This window comes from Pituophis catenifer, unplaced genomic scaffold (genome assembly GCF_029215685.1).
Source record: "Pituophis catenifer annectens isolate HBS135680 unplaced genomic scaffold, rPitCat1.0.hap2 SCAF_16, whole genome shotgun sequence".
Taxonomy (NCBI): domain Eukaryota; kingdom Metazoa; phylum Chordata; class Lepidosauria; order Squamata; family Colubridae; genus Pituophis; species Pituophis catenifer.
The window spans coordinates 21,879,001-21,891,720 of NW_027256896.1; the positions used below are offsets into that span (position 1 = coordinate 21,879,001).

Genomic DNA, 12,720 nt, shown 5'->3' on the forward strand with positions numbered 1-12,720 from the left:
ACGCTTCCCCAAAGGCCAGGACATCAGCAGGCACTTGCACAGCTGCCTGACACCCCTCGCACCGCTCTACTGGCAGCAGCATCCAGGATTAGCTCCCCTTCCCACATTCTCTGGCCTGGCTGACTGTGCCCAGGGTTGGAAGGGGGGTCATGGGGCTGGGGCAGAGCAGTGGGCTGAGCTGATGACCACTGGGCCTCCCTTTGCTCCACAGGACAAAAGGCTGCACATCTTTGACCCACGGGCCAAGTCGGTGGCCTGCCAGGTAGAGTATCTAGGGGCTGTGGGGGTGCCAAGGGGGGAGGGCAGGGGACCCATCTGGGGTAAACTCCACACAGCTGACACCATCCAGTCCCATCTAACGCACAGACACACACCTGGGTAATTCTCAGGAGGAGGAGGAGGCAGGAAGGCAGGTCCGTGAAGCAGCTCCAGGGGTAAATAGGTGCCAAAGGGAAGCCGTCCTCGAAGTCCGGGCTTAGCTCCCAGATTGCAAGAGGATTGCAAGCTGCTGCCCAGGGTCCAGAGCTGGGAGTGGGACTGCTTGGGAATAGGACCACGCAGATACCCTCTGAGGTCAGGCTCCGGCCCCCCTTTGCAGCCTGACAGGCAGACTCCCTGGTTTTTGATTCTTAAGGAGGCTGTGAGAAGCCAGTAATGAGCTAGTCTGCATTCCAGGACCCTATTTACAGCGTCACCTCATGGTCTGCCCTCTACGCTGGGACGGAGGAGGACCCGAGACTCCCCTCCTGGTGCATCTCTCCCCCCCCCCCGACATTGCACATCTGAGAGAGGGTGCAGGGGTAGAGAAGCCACAGCGGAGGTGGTGGTCGGAGCTCTGCTCTGCTTGGGGATCATTGCACCACCCCCTCCCCCTGCTTGCCCAAGGCCCGTTCTGTGAGCAGGGCTGTTCTGGCAAAGGCCCCAGGGGAAGGAGGGGTCATTGGGGGCTCTGTAGCCAAGAGGCATGGGGGTGTCTTGAGCCTTAGGCTCAAGAAGGGTGGAGGCTTCCCTGAATTAGCCAAGCAGGGGAGAGTGGGGCCGTGGCCGGCTAGAAGACATTGCTGGCTGGGAGTCACAAACTGCTGAGCTCCAGACCGGCTGTGAGTCGAGCAGCTGCTGATCTTCTTTGGGGAGGCAGGTTGGGGGGCTGCTCCCCCTCCTCTCCATGCAGTGCTGACGTGGCTGCCTTCCTTTCGTCTGGAAGTTACTACTTCCCGCCTGTTTCCCCACGAAATGGAGGGACCTGCATGCGTCATCTCTGCTGTCAGTCTCAGAGCTTTCCTGGGGGATGGTTCAGTGCAGGAGAGCAGCGGGGGCGGAAGGGGGCTGAAACCCGGGGAGTGGGGAGGCTCTACTTCTTCCAAGCAGCAGAATGTCTGTTTCCTCCCTCCTGTTTTGCTCCGTGGCTGAGGGAGGTGGGACCGATGGGAGGGTCTGCCTGTCTTCTTCCTGGGTTGGAGGGTCTGACGTGGCTGGATCGGGCCCTGGGCATTGGGCTACCTTAGCAGCAGCCTTTTGATCCTCCAGCCCTCGTAGCATAGCCTGCATGAGTCTCTTTCCAAGGTCTGCCCCCCCAGCGAATGGGGGCGGCACCTTCTTTGGGCTGGGAACACCAGAGCTGCCCATCCAGTTGCTCCCAAAGTCCCCTCAGCAACTAAGAGTTGCAGCTGACCACTATGGCACCCCCACACCCACTTCCTTCACACAAACTCTGCCCAAGACCCAGCAGTCTGGAAGAGCTGCAATGCAGTGGCAGCCCAAGGAGCCTTTGGGGGAACTGCCCCACACTGGTGCCCTCCTTGACTCCAGTCTGCTGGATGGAGGCACTGATTTGAAGGGACTCACTGGAGGGGGGGGAAACACGTCCCATTCCAAGGGTCTCCTCTCTCTCTCTCCTCACTAGTAGGAATCTGAAAGGTAGCCCACCCCAACCCTCTGTCTTCTCCCCACAGACTGTCCTGGCACATACGGGTGGCAGGGAGGCCCAGCTGCTGTGGGTGAACACGGAAGGCTGCTTCCTCTCCGTGGGCTCCAACCAGGTGGGGATTCTGTCTGCCTCTCCTGCGGGGCTGGGGGGCTCGGGCGGGGGGCGAATCCTGACAGACTGGGGGCCCTCCCTCTGCACCCTCTGGAAAGGACATCTCCCCGGCACAGCCTGCCAGGGCTCTGTAGTCCCTCCGAGGCAGCCCCTCAGCCTCACCTCCCTTCCAGATGATGGAACGGGAAGTGTGCCTCTGGGACAGCCGCCAGTTGAGCAGCTCCCTGACCTCCGTCACACTGGACGCCTCTCCCAGGTAAGGGGTTGCGGCAACTCCCAGTGTTTGGGGGTGCAAATGGGTGGCAGGGGTGGGCCAGGCTGGCGTCCACCGGATTGGCCCAGAGGCCGCTGGGCACGGTGGAAGGCCCCAGGGCTGCTGCTGCTACTCCCCATGCTATCTGGCCCAACCTGCCTGGATTGGCACCTGCACCCGCAGCTCCTCTAATGGAGGGGGACACAGTCAGAGTTGCAGGAGGGATCTTGCTTAAAGTAGCTGGCTAGAGTTGGACCCATCGACTCCGAGAGGAGGTGGGGAATATGTGGAGAAACATTATGTGGACATTGCAACTGCCACTCCTCAAAGAGTTCCTTCTAGGATCCTTCCAGGTCACCAGGATGGGCCTCTTCGGCTTTTGCCCTTTCCCCAGAACTTCGGGGTCTCCAAGCGCATCACACTCCTGGGGTGGGGTGACATCCTTGTAGCAACTCAGGTGGGGGAGGCCTCACTTCCTGGTAGGCTCTGATTTCCTTGGATTGTCCAAGGCATGGAGGAAGGGGTCAAGGGATGCCAGGTTGGTGGCTTGTTTTGGCTACCACTGATAACTCTGCCAAAGAATGTGTGGGGCTGGTTGGTGCCGCTTATCTGCCTGCCCCTGGCAGGTTTTGCAAGGCTGCCGTCTTGTTGCCATCAAGCTGATAACTGTGAGATAGGAGGGGCTGATTCTGATGGGATGGGGGGCTGTGTGGGGGAAGGAAGCACCTCCTTCCCAGCAATGGGGCTGTTTCTGGAAGGCTACTTGGCTGGGGAGGTCTGCGCCTCCCTTCTCGCCCTTCCCGAAATGGAGGGATGGTTGGCCAGGCTTCTCTCCTCCTCTCCTCCCCACCACCCACATGCCTCTCCCCAAGGGGGGAATTGAGCTGGACCTGCTTTTTTGACCACTTTTCACTGCTTGGCTACAGAGAGGAGTTGACGGCTGCTCTCCGGCTAAGGAGAGCCAGCTGCAGTGAGCTGCCCCTCTGCCCACCTAGCCCCTCTGTGGTAGGGGCTGCTGTGCCCTCAGCCCTTCAGCGCCAGAACCCCGCTGTCCGGTTCCCAGGGCAACTCTGGGAATGGAGGAAGCTTCAGCGAAGGGCATATGGACTCTGCAGGGGGCAGGAGGGGAAGTAGGCCCCGTTGCTCAGGAGATCTGGGGACACAGTGCAGTTAATGCCAGGGGCTTAGCACAACCCTGGCCCCCTCCCAGGAAGGGCTGGTGGGCACATCAGAGCAGCCTGCCATATTAAAGCATGGGGGCCTTGCTCCAGCCCTGGCTCCCTCCTACCTGCCTTGCCCCCTAGATTTTGCAGAACTTTCCAGCCAAGAAAAGGCTTCCCATCTAGCCTGGTGGAGCTGCTCCCACCCATCTTCCCTTCCAGGTTGGGAGAAGGGGCTATGTTTTGACAGCATCGGAGGTGGGTGTTGGGCTCTCATCTCACAGATCTGGCCCTGCCTGGAGAGGCTATCATCTGACTGGGGGGCTTCAGTTGGCAACCGCTCTAGGAAGCGCATCGCCAACGTGGATCTTTGTGTCCTGACCATCCTGGAGCGTCTCTGCCCACTTCCCTCAGGGTATCTGAGTCACCTCAAAGAATAAGCAGCTGGCACCCCCTTTGGCCAGGCCTGGTCCCTGTCCCATGGGTATAGCCGGCAACATTTCCAGGGAGCACTAGGGGAAGATGTTTTTGTAACCCCCCTCCCAAGCAGGGGCACTGAAGGGCTGGCAGAAGCCTCTGCTGCCAAACACTGCAGCGAGGAGGAGCTCTGTTCCTGCCCCCCCCCCCCCGCATGTCCTTGAAGGCTGCGGAGTCAGCCCTTTTCCCGCTCTGGGTGACTCAAGCGGCTGGCAAGCTCTGAGCTCCCTGCCTTCCAAGCCTGGAGGAGCTGGCCAGGACTCCTGGGTGGGACTGGCTTGGCTTGGCCATAGGGCTGCTGCCTGCCTTATCCCCCCCCCACACTTTATCCTCTCAGCTGCGGTTGGAAAATCCACGTGGCTCATAAGGAAAATATTTGCTCAGCAGCCGTTTTTGCAGGAATCTGCTATGTTAATTTGAACAGTCTGCTGGGGATGACAAAGGGCCCATTCAGTGGGTCAGCCAGTTCCTGTGGGGAGCTTCCTCGGTGCTGCCCACTTTCCCCAGCTTCCCTGTGGGCCAGCGACTCCCAGGGGCCCCTGGCTTCCCTGGGGACTGTCCAGCTGCTTCCCAGCCCCGGAGGGCAGTCAGCTTTGGTGCACTCTCACCTTTCCTAAATTAGCTGCCCTGCTCTGACAAGATTGCTGGCATGGGGCTGGGGAGAGCTGGGTACCTTGTCCTGCCAACAAATGGATGGTTGAACTCTGGAATAACCTTGGTCAGCGGATCAGGCCTCTGACCCGGTTGGAGCTCTCTAAACAGGGCTGCAGGGGTGCTGCTTCTGGCCATTGGGATCCTCCCCGTGGTTTTCTTGGCTCGGTCTGCAAATGCATCTGCAGGTGCCACCTGTCCAGGAGGAAGCTGGTTTCTTTCCCTTTTACCACTTGTGGGTGTGAGGTTGCGGCTTGCTAGATCTGCCTGGGTGGCATTGCCAAGGTGTTCCTGGGGCAGCTGAGAGATCACCCTGGAGGTGGTGAGTGCAAATGAGCTCTTCGAGACCCCTCCCCGGAGCCCCTTTAGAGCAGCAGGACCTTCCCCGGGGGCCGGGGGGATCTCCTTGCTCTAGGCTCCAAGGGTCAGATCTGCATGATGAGCACAGGGCTTCAACTGCTCCCCTCCTCGAGAGGCTCTTCTGGCCTGACCAGCCAGCAGCTCCCTGGAGAGAACCCGCCTGGAGTACAGGGAGGCTAGTAGACTGTGGGTCAAGCCAAGCTGTGCAGGCACCCTGAGAGGGGGGCTTCTTGGGGGGGGCTTCAGACATAAAGGGAGAGGAATTTCATTTTGGCTGCGCTGCTCACAGCCCAGGTTCCCCAGCACAAGAGCCATTTGTGAACAAACCCCGATTTACCAACTGAACCCAACTGTGCATTCATGCATCCCCTGGAGCCATGATTTAGCTACTTTGGGCTTTCCGAGTGCCCATCTCCTGCAGTCTTGAGGAGAGAGCTGTTGCAGCAGCTCCGGATCACCGCTCTGTCTGAATTCCAGGCGGATCCCCTAATGCGATCCACGTGGTGCCTGCCTGATCCAGCAGCCGCAGGCTTGGGAGGTGGGAGAAGCTGGCTGGGCCCAAGGACAGCCAGGCAGAGGCAGCTGTGTAAACACGGCTCAGGCTTGGCCGGAGCAGAACTGTGGCTGATGCTGCCAAAGGGGGGACTGCTGGTAGGCGGCTATAGCGGCCCTGTCAGGCTGGAGTTGAGGGGGGCTGCTTTAAGGGGTGGCTCCTCCCCCTCTAGGAGTGGGCATCCTCTGGAAATGGTAGGGCAGGCCTCTGCCCTTGCCTGCCCTGCTCCGGGGGCATTTCCACTGGTGCCTGTTCAGCTGAAGGGCTCCAACCAGGCCTGGAGTCAGGTGGCCCCCTCTCTGTTCGAACAGAGGCCTCCCCCTCATCTGGGCCCAAAGCACCACCTGACTATGGCTGCCCAGCTCCATGTGGTTAGCAGAGGAGAGCAAGGAGCTGCGCCTAATTTTCAACCCACTTTTGGTGGTCTGAAGGTGGTTCCTTGACTCGGGCGTGGATCTGTTCCTGTGGACACAGACCGTGGCCCTGCTGTGCCAGTAATGGAAACATGAAAGACTGGATTGGGCCCAGTGACCTGCCCCACTCCTGGCTTACTGCATTCTGTGAATCCAACCACGTGTTTTGTCCAAGCATTAAGGCCAAACTGCATCTACTCAGAAGAACCTGCTTCTAAGCATAGGGAAGGGCCAGCAGATGCCCTGGCCCAGAGGCCTAAGTGGCCTGCCCGGCCTAGGCTGTAACAGACTTCCTGGTGCCTCTTTCCAGCTACTTGGGAAAGGCATTGGGGGGGGGGGGCTCTTGCAAAGACCCCATGTTGTGGAAGCTCTTGGGCCCCCAGGGCTGCAGCTCAAAAGGCTGGCATTACAAGCAGATGCCTTGGTGTGTTGCGGAGGGTGTAGCCAGGCTCACAAGGGACAAGGTCAGTGTGAGGGTGTCTTCCAGCACATTCTGTATTCTCCGCCTGCAGTAAGAGCTGGAGACTGTGTGTTTGCATTGTGCACCTTTTCTGCAAGTGCAGCCTGTGAACAAGGCTCTTGCTCACACTCACATTTTTCTACAAAAGCATTTATAACCTGCACAATCCGTACAAAACTTGTACAAAAGCATTTATCATCTGATTTTACAAAACATATCAGTCTGTTAGGAAAGGGACTGCCCAGGAGGAAAGAGACCAGGCAGTGACAACTAAGACTTCAGTTTTGGGTCGCTGGGGTGCCCGGAGGACCTGGTCTCTTCTTCCTCCTCGATTAATGGAAAAGGCTCTGCTCCTTCATGTGGTTTTTTTTTTACAGCTACCCCCATAGGTCTGTAGGCTTGGGGCTGCCCTCGGCAGAGAACTCAGGTGCCGCCAGCAAGGTGCCCTTGCTGTGGGAGGTGACCTCTTTCTGTGCCGCTCTCTGGCCTCTCCCTGGACATTGTCCAGACTGGCACCAAGGAAGCCACCCACACCCTGCTTTGCCCTTCAGTGACCCTAAAAGTAGGAAGGGCCCAGGGCCCGAGGGGGGGCAGTGTCTGTGAAATGGGGGTGCATGAGAGGCACCTCATATTCCAGGCTGAGGGGCGCCACAGTCTTGGGACTCTGCGTCACCAGATCCCCCTTCTCCCCACACATTGCTACCCCCTCCAGCTCCAACGGACCAGAGCTGGGGGTTCCGGGGGCAGCCTGGGCCTTCCTCTGCTGCCTGCGCTGTCGCACATAGTAGGAGCTGGCGACCGCCACCCCCAGCAGGAGCAGCACAGCTGCCACAGGAGGTGCCACCACCAGCGGCAGGTCGGGGCCTTTGCCCTGCTTGACACGGGCGTGCTGCTGGTGGGTTGGGTGCAGCGTGTGGGCCTCCACGCAGAGCTGCTCCTGTGAGGCCTTGTCACCCAGGGCCCCAACGCAGATGTGATACGAGGAGTTGGGCTTCAGGGCCCGCACCGTGTATTCGGGCAAGGCAGCTGGCAGGCTGAGGGTGACGGGCCGCTTGTCTGGCCCCGAGAGGTTCCAGTAGGTCAGGCGGATGCCCTTGAGCTGAGGCTTGGAGCGGATGTAGTTCTGCAGGCCCACTTTGACGGAAGTGCTTCCCACGTGCTTGACAGCTATTTGCTTGGCCTGGGTGGGCTCTGACGGAGTGGTCACCTGCCCCCTGTCTACCTCACAGTACAATCCAGTGAAGCCCAGGGGGCAGAGGCACTCCAGGTGGTGGTTGGGGCCTGGCTGGCACAGGCCCCCATTAAGGCAGGCGTGCGGTGGGCAAAGATGGACCTCGGGGCTTGGCTGGCCCTCCGGGGCGGGCGAGGCCGTGGTCATGAGGCCACCATGCCTGGTGGTGGGATGGGCGGTGCCGGCCTCTGGGGGAAGGGGCCTGCTGCTGGGAAAGGGGCTGGTGAGTTTGGGGCTGGTTGCTCGTAAGGTGCTGCTGGTGGTGGTGGGGCAGCCAAAGTCTGCATACTCCAGCTGCTGGAGCAAGCGGCCTGCGTTTTTGGGGGGGAAGTGGCAGCGGGTCTCTTCCGGCCTCCGGAGTGAGGCTTTGCTGAGCCTGGCCCAGCTGACGATCCAGCTCATGTGGCAGACACAGTTGAAGGGGTTCTCCGCTGCGGTGACCGCCCTGAGTCTGGGGAAGGAGGCAAAGAAATCCCAGGGGAGCCCGTTGAGGTTGAGGTTGCTGATGTCCAGTTCCTGCAGATGCTGGAGATGCTGGAAGTCCTCTGCCCGCAGCTGTGAGATCAGGCCGTTCCCTGCCAGGCTGAGCCTGGTTAGCCCGGGCAGCTGGCTCAGGACCCCGGGCACCCTGGTGAGCAGGTTGTCCGAGACATCCAGCTCATGCAGGTTGTGCAGGCTCTGCAGGAGCTCCTCATCCACGCTGCCCAGGCCCAGCCCAGCCATTTTCAGGGACTCCAGACTCCGGACATGGAAGGTGCCTGTCTCGAGGGCTGTGATCTTGTTCCGGCTGATGTCCAGCAGCAGGAGGGTGGGCAGGTTGAGAGGTGGCACCGTTTGCAGCTGGTTGTCCTGGAGCTTCAGTTCCAGGAGGTTTTCCAGCGAGTCAAAGGCGGCTGGGTGAATGCTCTGGAGCTGGTTGCGATCCAGGTAGAGCCGCTCCAGCAGGCGCAGTCCATGGAAGCTCTCGTTGGTGACCTCCTGCAGCTGGTTGGAAGATAGGTCAAGATTGTGGAGTCCCGGCAGTAGCTGGAAGATGTTGCGTGGCAGGCTAGATATGAGGTTCTGGGAGAGGTCCAAGAGCTGGAGAGCAGGCAGCCCTGCAAAGCTGTCCTCGCTCAGTATGCGGAGACCACTCTCAAACATGTACAGGTGGGCCGTGTCTGGCGGCAGCCCCTGCGGAATGGCAGGGCTGCTCCTGGCGATGCAGAAGACGGTCTGGGGCTGGTTGCACTGGCAGTCGGCTGGGCAGGCCTGGGAAAGGCTACCAGCTGGGAAAAGCAGCAATGCCCAGATCAGGGGGAGCCTCATGGTGGAGCTTCTGCAGACAGAAAAGCAGAGTGGAGGTGGGTCACCTCTGACCTCGAGGGCATTTGCAAAGCCCCCGTGGGCCACCCCTGCCCAAGCTTTTCTCCTAATGCAAGTCCTTCTGGATATTTGCCTGATCCCAGAACTTTTCTGGGAGGCAATCCTGGCTTTTACCCTACACCCCCTCCGCACACACCGTTGTTCAGTCTAGGTACCTTCTCAGGGATCAGCAGGGCTGGAAGCTAGCTTCCTTCCCAGGGGAGAAGAGCCTCCCTTTGGTCCTCCCAGCATTCAGATCAAACAAGGAGGGGCCAGAGAACCAAGAGGAGGGGGCTGGCCGTTTGCAGAAGAGACCCTGGTTTATTGGGAGGACATGCAGCTGCTGGGCAGACTTTCCTTTTGGAGCTAAGAAACATTCTCTCCCCCCCCCCCATTCACCGGCAGCTGGCATGCACCGCCACTTTGGGGCACCCCGTCTAACTTGGCTGCTATTCCACAGACCTGGGGGCGGGGGGTGATTTTGATTTTATGGAAAGCCAGCAAAGGAGGGCTCCTCCTATGCAGACACCAAAATTGTAGCTCTGCCCATCCCTGTCCAAGCGCTGGGGAGGGCAAAGCACACACACACATACATACACACACACAGGCATCCTTGGCAAGGATGGGCAGCCTGGCTTGGAGAAGGCAAGGTGGATCCCAACTGGCTCCAGTGTGCCCCCAACCCCTGCCTGTCACCTCAGCCAGTATGCAATCACAGGCAGCTCGTCTGTCGCCTCACTTAATAAGTGAGATGATTAACTTTGGCTGTGGAGCTCTTAGAAAGGCTGCTGCTCACCAGGTGATCAACTCTGGAATGTGCAGCTGGAGGAGGAGGAGGAGGGCCGTGAGTTCGCTTGCAAAGAGAGGGAGAGGCCTCCCTCCACTCTGCACTTTAAGAGATTGAGGCCCCCCCCCGCCAGCCCTCCTCATGGTAACCCTGCTCCTGCCCTGCTCTGCTCTCACCCTCGTCTGATGCAGGGGGTCCAGGCCAGGGCTGTGAGCAGAGCCGCTGGAGACCCCTGACATTTGCAGTGGAGTTGGCCCTGTCTCGGGAAGCGCCACACTTTACAAGGTGTCCTCATGAGGATGGCATTGATTCACGTGCGGTTAATTCCATTGCCCTGGAACCAGCCCCCAGCCATTGTGCTCACCTTGGGCTTAGGGACCAAGACTTGAACGGGTCAGGCCAGGAGAAAGGCCCAGGGCTGCAGGGAAGCTGCTGGAGGACTTTGCCCTATGGACAGCCCCTCCCCCAATCATGGTTGGCTCTACCCCATCCCTTCATTCATCGATCTGGCTGGGGACGGGATGTCACCAACCTTCCCCATTTGGGCCTGCAGAGGAGAGGGGCCAGAGCAGCCACCTCCCGGTTTGGGCAGCTGATAAACAGCCTGCTGCCCCCAATGGCCTATTGGGAGACATGGCTTCTGCCCAGCAGGCTCCCTCCACACCCTGCAAGGCTTGGGAGCGCCTGCCTGGCCTGGAAGCCATCTGGTCCCAAGATGCCGCTTGGAAGGCGCCCCGCAGGCTCAGGCTAAGAAAAGCACCAAGTGTGGGGCAGCTGGCAAAGGATCAGAGGCTCCTTGACCCACAGCAGCCTTCCCTGGAGCCAGCCCTGGCTGGGGAGGGGAAGCCACAGGACACGTCCCATGCAGGCGGGGGGGGGGGGGGGAAGGAACCGCAAACACCTGGAGCCACTGCGCCTTCCAAAGCAGCCAGAGGGCAAGGGGTCCCACTTCTGGTCTTTCCTCCCCATATCATTTTGCCTTTCCATGAAATCTGGGGTGGGGGGGAATGCTCAAGGGCTGCAGCAGGTCAGAGGCCCCGGCTGCTTGCTGGGTCCAGGAGGTTTGTTCCCCAATCAAGATTAGGTCGCCTCATGCTGGGTTGAAATCTTCTGGAGGGGGGTAATGCATAATCCAGGACCCTTCAAATGGGGAGCAGTGGGAGGGAGGAGGGTTCCTGCGAGGGAGGCGGGGGCTGGAGCAGGAAATTGGCTGAGAACGGAGAGGACTAGGCTGCTCTTGCTCCTCCTCCCTGGCCAGGCAGAGGCTGCACCCACACTGGTGGAAAGGGGACACGACCCCTCCCTTGGATAAGTCCCCCCCTTGCTCCTGCACGCTGCCTCTGCTTCCTTCTCCAGCCAAGCTAGCCATGGAGTCCCCTGGGCTGCTCCTCAGCCTTGGGCACCCCAAGTATCCTCTCCTCCCTTCAGAGCTATGGGGGACCCCAGCCAGGAAATGAGCCCCCAGCCTGGCCCTGCACAGAGAGGGCAGCTGGGTCTTCTGAGGATCCTGTGGGAAGAGGATGCACGTGCCCGCCTGCGCTTGGGCAGGGCCCTGGGCCTTTGGGCAGCAGGCTGTCATTAGCCTGGCACAGGCGTAGCCCCTAATTAGGCCAGGGAGGAGCTGCCTAACCCGCATTCCCCTGGCCAGGAAGAGGTGGCGGTGGCTGCAAGGAGTCAGGCAGGTTGGATGGCAGCAGTGGGGCAGAGGGTGGGGAGCGCTCCTCACTTGGCTTGGACTTTGGGGTCTTGTCCAGGGTAGCACCCTTGCCAATGGGGGGGAAGCCCCCCCAGCAGTGAGGCTGGAGTTTCTCCTGATTTGTGGCACAGAAGAAGCCTCTGTTCGGCTTGGGTAGTCCTCCAGGCCTGGGACTGAGGCGCCTTCGCACAAGGTTGCATTGTCCAGGCTGGCCCTCCAGCTCAAGGCTGGAACCAGATCAGGAAGTTGGTTGAGGGGAGAGCCCTGACATCCATGCCCCCCCACCCGAGATGGCAAGAAAATGCAAGCTTTACCCCACATTGCAAGACAGTTGCCAGGGCTGAGGATAATGTTGCCCCCCCCATCTTACTTGGGGATCAAACAGGAGTCAGCTGCCCTGTAGAAGCACTCTGCCCCTTTCCCTGCAAAATTAATTTCTAGCTTTCCCTCCACCCTTGTCTCCCTTCCTCCCCCCTTGGAGGACTTGGCAGCCTCTCGCCTTCCCAGCCACAGCATTCCTGCCCCCCCTCTCGCTTCTCCAGTTCCCCCCAGGTGCTGGGGAGGGGGCGAGCCAGCAGGTAGCACTCAGGTGCTCATCTGCAGTGTGTGGGAAGCCTTCTGCCCACCATTCCCCCTAGGCTCCGAAAGAGAATTCCATTGCGTGAGCAGAGGCTGGCTGGCTGGCGAGGGCTGTTTTTCTGGTTGGGTCCTGGGCCAAGACAGCTGGCTAAGTGAGAGACGTGCTGATGCCCCTGAGCCCAGCCTATGTGTTTGGCCAGAGGCTCCCCAGAAAGTGTGCCGGTCCCCAAGCCCTGTGTGTGGGTGTTCCCAGCTGGGCATCCTCTGCGCCAATTTGACTGCTTAGTCATGAGAAATCACAGCATTGTGCACCCATCTTGAACCCACAACTGTGTACAGTCTTGGAACTAGGTTCCTCCAGAAATGCAATTCAACTGTTGGCCATACTCAAGCAAGGGTGCAGATTCCCAGCTTGCAAACTGCTTCCTTGAGTCTCAGAGCATCTGACACCCTTCCTAAAATTCCTGACACTCCCACCCCCACTGGAAACAGGAAACTTCTGGCTGGTCTAGCAGGCATGACCTGTGCTATATTCCTAGGAAGGAGCAGCTCTCCCCCACCTTAGGAGGGGCTCAAGGGATGGGCCCCATTGAGCTGGGTCCACTCAAACATCAAGGAGGCCTTTGCTAAGAGAAGGCTGCTTCTGGGAATCCCCTCCTCCACCCATCCTCCCTGGGCACAGGGCCCACAAGTCACTGCCTCTACCTGGGCAGCAGCT

The 12,720-nt window shown here is 59.7% G+C and overlaps 2 protein-coding genes across 5 annotated transcripts in view; one reads left to right on the forward strand and one right to left on the reverse strand.

Moving 5' to 3' along the window:
- LOC139325401 (mitochondrial import inner membrane translocase subunit TIM16-like) overlaps nucleotides 1–12,720 on the forward strand; it is a 28,939-nt gene that overhangs the window by 5,898 nt on the left and 10,321 nt on the right. For all 4 annotated transcript variants that reach the window (XM_070955251.1, XM_070955253.1, XM_070955249.1 and 1 more), the window contains 3 exons: nucleotides 212–262; nucleotides 1,953–2,039; nucleotides 2,212–2,294. In XM_070955251.1, the coding sequence (XP_070811352.1) occupies nucleotides 212–262; nucleotides 1,953–2,039; nucleotides 2,212–2,294 (221 nt within the window). The remainder of the gene's footprint in view (nucleotides 1–211; nucleotides 263–1,952; nucleotides 2,040–2,211; nucleotides 2,295–12,720) is intronic.
- On the reverse strand, nucleotides 6,519–8,904 carry VASN (vasorin). Its single transcript, XM_070955255.1, has one exon. It carries the CDS (start codon nucleotides 8,902–8,904, stop codon nucleotides 6,922–6,924), a length of 1,983 nt encoding a protein of 660 aa, XP_070811356.1. The 3' UTR covers nucleotides 6,519–6,921.

Bases quoted from the DNA above. Each gene is read 5' to 3' on its own strand.
- VASN (XM_070955255.1), bottom strand. From the start codon at position 8,904: ATGAGGCTCCCCCTGATCTGGGCATTGCTGCTTTTCCCAGCTGGTAGC.